Below are 6,000 nucleotides of genomic sequence, written 5' to 3' on the forward strand. Positions count from 1 at the left end.
TTAACAAAAAATATTTTAAAGATGGTAAAAATTAGACCTAAATTTTGAAATATGAAAAATGAAGGGATTAAATTTCAAATTCTCGAAACGTACAGGGACTTTTAACAGATTTTAACCTTTAAAAAATACCACGTAAAGAGGTTTCAGTTAAAATCCCCGAAAGTGGGCCCTTTTTTCCCACTAAACTATACTTTGATTAACGCTAGCCGTCCGATGGAAAATAAGAAAATTAGACCGTTGGATCTAAAGTTCTATAACTAAATCCTGGGTTCACAAAGCAACAGCTTATTTGTTACTCTTTAACGCTCAAAGGCAGCTCCTTTACCCTTCTTCATCTCCAGCCTTCATCTGCTTCTCCTTGACCCGAGGTACGTATGCCCGACCCGTTAATTTAACGGGTAGAAAATCCTTTTCTCTTTCTATTTTTAGATTAATGGGTTTCGTTTCATGATCTTGATGGTGCTCCAGGTATTTTTTTTTCGTTAGTTCATTTTGCGTTTGTTATGAAAAAGAGATAGGAATTGTGTGTGTGCTTTTTCCGGTTTTATTTATTTTTTGGAATTAATATTTTTTTCATTTCACGATTTGAGTTTGAATGGATTTGGTCAAATATTGAATTGAATAAGATCAGAAGATTGATTGTTTCATGGGTCGAATTTGGTTGTTGATTTCAATATTTTATTTTGAAAGATAGGGTTTTTTGGGGGTTTTCCTTAAAGGAAAAAAGGGAAACAGAAATGGGATGGTATAGCATTCGCTAGGGAATTAGGATTTTCTGGGCTGTTTTTAATTCATAAGGTAGCAAAGGAAATTGATTTTTCCCCCTTTTTTTATAAGCTGTAACACTCCTAGTTCCATGAGGACTTCCATGGATCCCAAACTAGCATCTCATCATGGGGCTTGTACCTTTAGAACCGGCCTTTTTTTATCGGCCAAAGGAAAAAAATGAAAACTAGCTCAATTAACAAGAACTGGATTGAAGGGTTTGTAGTTTACCATATATCATAGAATCCTCCCTGAATTTGGTAATAGAAGATTGTTATTCAGTGTGTTTAAGAGAGGTCTATTCTTCCATTCTTTAGGATTGATCGCATTGGCTCTTTTTGTTCTAATCATGTTATGATAAGTTTTCTTTTTTTTAAAGTAAGATGGTTCTATATCTTGTCTTGTTAATGTCTTTATCTTTTATCAGTCAGTTATTTGCATGGGAACTTGGCTAAGCTGGTCATTGTTAGCTACTACTTAAATTTAAGTCCTGAAGATATTAAATTAAGACAATAGAATAGGGTACCGTAGATCTTTCTCTTAACCACTCTAGATGGTGATTTATTATTATGCATTTCTTTGTGATGGCCTTTTGGGATTCTTTTGCATTGTGTTAGAAGATGGTAGTTGTTGATTGAAAAGGAAAAGACAAATAGCAAATAAAGTTTTTAAATTCTGAATAATGTTTCAAATTGCCACTGATCTGATGGATGTCATTTTGAGGTGATGTATTGCACATTGTTGTGAATCTTAGAATATGAATAGGAGTCATTATTGTTTTCCCTTGAGAGGGAGTACTAAACAGTACCCCGTGAGGCCTCTAGTACTGCACTAGGACTATAAATGTCAGCTTATTTGAATTTCTTTTCCCTTATGGTTTTCAATATGCGAGGAAATACATTAGCTGATGAATACATTTTGATAATTATGTTCTAAATAAGTGTTCCTTTTTTTGACAATAAGTTTTTTAGCATACAACTTTTGCTACTGGTATTCTGGTTCTTTGTTAGATTGCCTGCCATCTAGTTGTTCTTTCAGAATATTACTTTCAAATTCATTATCATTGCACCAAATTTTACATCGTTTTTGTTCATGAGCATGGTTTCTCTTCTTACAGCTTGAAAATGGCAGCAAAGTATATAATTGCTTCTCTTGCGGGATCATTTGCCATTGCTTATGTATCTGATCTGCTTGTTTCTGATAGTAAGATTTTTGGAGGTAAGTTGCTGTTGTCTTTTGAAGCTTTTTATTATTTGATTATTGCAGAGTTTTAAGAATTGGTCTCTCCTTCCCAATTCAGGGACCACGCCTTCCACTGTTTCAAACAAGGGATGGTGGGAAGAAACTGACAAAAAATTTCAGGCTTGGCCCCGCACGGCTGGTCCTCCAGTCGTGATGAATCCCATCAGCCGCCAGAATTTCATCGTTAAGTCTGGTTCTGAATCTTGAAGACCTAAGTCTTGCATTTGGTTTTGTCAATGATTTCAGTTTTAATTGCTACTCCCTGTGAATAAATTCTGGTGCCAGACTTTGTTTAGTCTGGCTTTGCGTTTGGAGGCATTCTTTGTTCTTTTTATCATTTTTGAACTCAATCTGTCTAGAGGACGATATTGTTCATGCTTGATCTCAATAAATTTCTCTGAAGCAATACCAAACTGCCAATTTTTTTGAATTGGATGTAATTGAATACTTCAATTACTGAGAGAAATGGGGACTTACATTGGATTGATGACTTTTTATTTTTTATTTATAAAAAATTCTCTTTTTAAGATAAAATTATATTTTGCCTGTTAAACATGTCTAATGAATTAGAGTTCATTGTAATTATCTATAACCGATAATCAAGAAAAATAGAATATACTCGAGTACAAACTTTCGCTAGATTTTGACACAGTTTTCTCGTAATATTTGGATACGTGAAGTGTTGTCTAACATGTATATTTGTAGAGGAAAAATATACTAGAGCTCTAGTTTAGTTTAGAGTGACTTGCTTGTGGTTTAAGTAATCCCATGGTCAGTGAGCGCCTTCCTTTACTTGAGTGGCAAGCAGTTGGCCAATCTGCATTGGGATAACCTCTCTTAAATTTGATAATAATAAAAAGCCCAATAAATAATTAAATAAGAATTTCAGATTAATTTTGAATAATTTAAACAATCCATTTCAAATTCTATTAAAGTAATAATAATTTTATCCTATTAGAATTCATGTCAAAATTATTTAATTATTGATTATGTCTTTTTTGGGATAAAATTTAATTATAATGACTATTTAATTTAAGTTTCTTATTCGACTCAATTATTCAATTTATTCATCTTGTTAAATAATAATTAATTTTAAATCATTTCTTATTTTTTCAAGAAAATATAATTATTGAGGATAGTAAATCATGCAATCTATTCATTCTTTTCGATTTATAAATAAATTCTAAATTTTACGTGCAATCCATTCAAAATTCATAATGAGCTAGTGATGTGACCAATTGAACATATATAATTAGAGCTAAAATAAGTTGTAATTAACTTTTGGCTATTTGTCTATTAATCCCATAGCTATTTAATCATAGAGTCAAACCACTACAAGTAACATGATTGAATTTTCCATTATATACCATTACAAAAGCTAATTATATTATTAAGCTCTAATATGATAACCTTATTATATGTGTTACCCTCAAAGGATATTTGGAACATCTTAAGGTTAAATCTATTCATCTAGTTTGATCACTTTTATCTCATTGTCACCATTGTATTTACTATAATGAAAATGATCATTTTTCAAATTAGTTACAAGTAACTAATTTGTCCAGACAAATAGCTCGTGACAATGTTCTATTTTCATAAACCATACAATACCATTGCGAGGATAAATTTACTCTTAATTGAGCTAAGGTTCCACTATTATAAGTGAAGTTATGTTATGCATAAATCATATATTCAACATGCCAACTTTTAGCTTACTACATTGAGATCCAAATGATTTCAATACATCAAAGTATATAAGCATATGCTTACATAGTTATTCACTTTTTCAGGATTTAGGCAAGTCACACTATAAATGTCATAAGTGCACTAATGCTTTAATGGTGGGATCCATGTCTCTTTATTCAATTTCTATAGGCGACATCAAATGTTAACATCTCCTTGGGATGATGATAATGTTAGCTTTGGGCTTAATGAGGGCTTTATACCTTCAAAAGAAAGGAAAAACTACGACGCTATTAGAATTTGTACGCCGAGACATTCTAATGTTCAAACCAATAAAAGGAAGGTCATGAAAGTTTGAAAGAATATTTTTAGTATTAGTTGTTTCTATCTTGTCATTCTTGACATCATGAAAGGAATAATGTATGGTTGGCTAGAGTATGTGTCCTTTATTGGATACGACTGTGCCTTTAGCTGCTTTGTTGATTTTGTTATTCGATTATCATCAGGTGTTGTTAGATTTTGACAAATTATATGTTGCCTAATCATTTCATGTTATCTACGTTTTTTTATGAAATTTGAATCTTTTAAACTATTGATTGTCTTAAGTTAAAAATGTAATCAACTGACTTTGCAATCTAATTATTGTTAAATATTGTTAGATTTTGTCTAATCTTTTCATGCTATTTGTAATTTTTTGTAGAATTTAAACTTTTTAAATCATTAAACCTCTTAAATCTAAATTCTAAACTTTAAACCAATACATGAATCTAATTAATAATTAAAATATCGAAATTATTTCAAACACCAACCAAATAATTAAATTAATTCATTTCCATCAATTAATTTGCTTTAATCCAATTTATGCACACTCTACCAACGACCATGAACCATGAATACAACATCTCACCTAACAAATATTACAACAATTTATGTAGTGATATTTATTGATATTGAATGGGGTGCGACAAAAGGCAACATTAGTACACTATTATTATTATTTTTTGTTACTATATTTTCTGTTACTGACCTGAAACCTAAATATAACTCAAACCATCGACTCGTGATCCATATATTAAGGACTTGCGGGAAAGGCTCACGAGCCTAGTTTGGATATCCTTAGGTATTCGTCAGTAGAGGGTGTAAAGTCAAATGAGTGGATCAGCGAACACGTGTTAAGTTTAGGACAGTACAAGTGTTGGTATGCATAGAGCCTACTTAAAACGTCACTTCGATGAACAGTAACCATGTCTTATAAATACCCAATTATCCTCTCCTTAAAGAAATAGAGCAAAAACACTCAACATTATTATCATTATTATTATTATTATTATTATTATTATTATGCATCCAACAATAATTTTTAAAGTACCATTGCAATATGGTATATCATGTGACGGTGACCTAAAAGTTAAATGTTATGGGCTGTCCTTTTACAAGGTCTTTTATGAGCTGGCTTTTATCCTATTTTTCATATATATTTCTTTTTATTTTTGCTTTTAATATATATATATATATATTAGATGGGGTGAAACTTGTAAAACTTAGGGTCTTTTTGCTTTTAAAATTTTTAGAAATCTTTTTTATTCATATTCTTTTACATGTCATATATATTTTTGTGTTATATATTGGAATTATTTTATTTTTAAATGTGGTTTTTTTCGCCGTGCCTTTTTATTTTTAAATTTTATTAATCTAATAATATATTATTAAAAATTTTAAATAACCTGTTGAACACTAGATTATTTATGGGTCGGGCTATCCGTCCATGTCCGAAGATCCGTCTGAAATTTGAGAGGGTTTGAGTGAAAATATTATGCCTAAAAAATGGGTTTGGGCAAAAAAATTAGGCCCGTTTAAAATATGAGCCAAGCTCAGGCTTGAACATTTAAGGCTCGAGCTCGGTTTGACCTGACCTATTTTAAGTTTATAATATTTTATATTATGTTATTTTTATATATTATGTAATTTAGAACAAATTAAAAAAATAAACCTATATTAAATATATAATACTACTCTAATGTAAACATTAAAATAAAGTTAAGATGACTATATAAAAAAAATTTAACAAATAAAAAATGTATAAAATTATTAAATATTAAAATAATATAATAAAAATATTTTTTTTAAAATAATATAAGCGGGTATAAAATGGGTTTGAGTTAGTCTTTTGTAAATATGGATGTGTTTTGGACAAAATTTTAAACTCATATTTCGGGCCGGATCAGACTTGAGTAAATATAAAATATGTTAATAGTATGCTTAGACCCGGCTTAAACCCGACCCGGCCCATAAACAGTTCTATTGAACACT

General features: G+C 30.3%; 1 protein-coding gene across 2 annotated transcripts; it reads left to right on the plus strand.

The window, feature by feature from the left end:
- The first annotated feature begins 234 nt into the window (after positions 1 to 234).
- LOC107943169 (uncharacterized) lies at positions 235 to 2,437 on the plus strand. Of its 2 annotated transcripts, none has more exons than XM_016876912.2 (3): positions 235 to 368; positions 1,883 to 1,983; positions 2,066 to 2,437. In XM_016876912.2, exons 2-3 carry the CDS (start codon positions 1,890 to 1,892, stop codon positions 2,212 to 2,214), a joined length of 243 nt encoding a protein of 80 aa, XP_016732401.1. In that variant the 5' UTR covers positions 235 to 368; positions 1,883 to 1,889; the 3' UTR covers positions 2,215 to 2,437. The 2 variants fall into 2 exon arrangements, with proteins under 2 accessions (XP_016732401.1, XP_016732402.1); XM_016876913.2 differs by having other exon boundaries at positions 288 to 468.
- The last annotated feature ends 3,563 nt before the right edge of the window (positions 2,438 to 6,000 follow it).

The sequence above is a fragment of the Gossypium hirsutum genome, chromosome D01, assembly GCF_007990345.1.
Source record: "Gossypium hirsutum isolate 1008001.06 chromosome D01, Gossypium_hirsutum_v2.1, whole genome shotgun sequence".
NCBI classification, from domain to species: domain Eukaryota; kingdom Viridiplantae; phylum Streptophyta; class Magnoliopsida; order Malvales; family Malvaceae; genus Gossypium; species Gossypium hirsutum.

What these genes read in the sequence shown, in the direction of transcription:
- LOC107943169 (XM_016876912.2), top strand. Translation starts at nt 1,890, where the DNA reads ATGGCAGCAAAGTATATAATTGCTTCTCTTGCGGGATCATTTGCCATT. An exon ending in TGATAGTAAGATTTTTGGAG is followed by an intron (nt 1,984 to 2,065) that starts GTAAGTTGCTGT and finishes TTCCCAATTCAG; the next exon opens with GGACCACGCCTTCCACTGTT.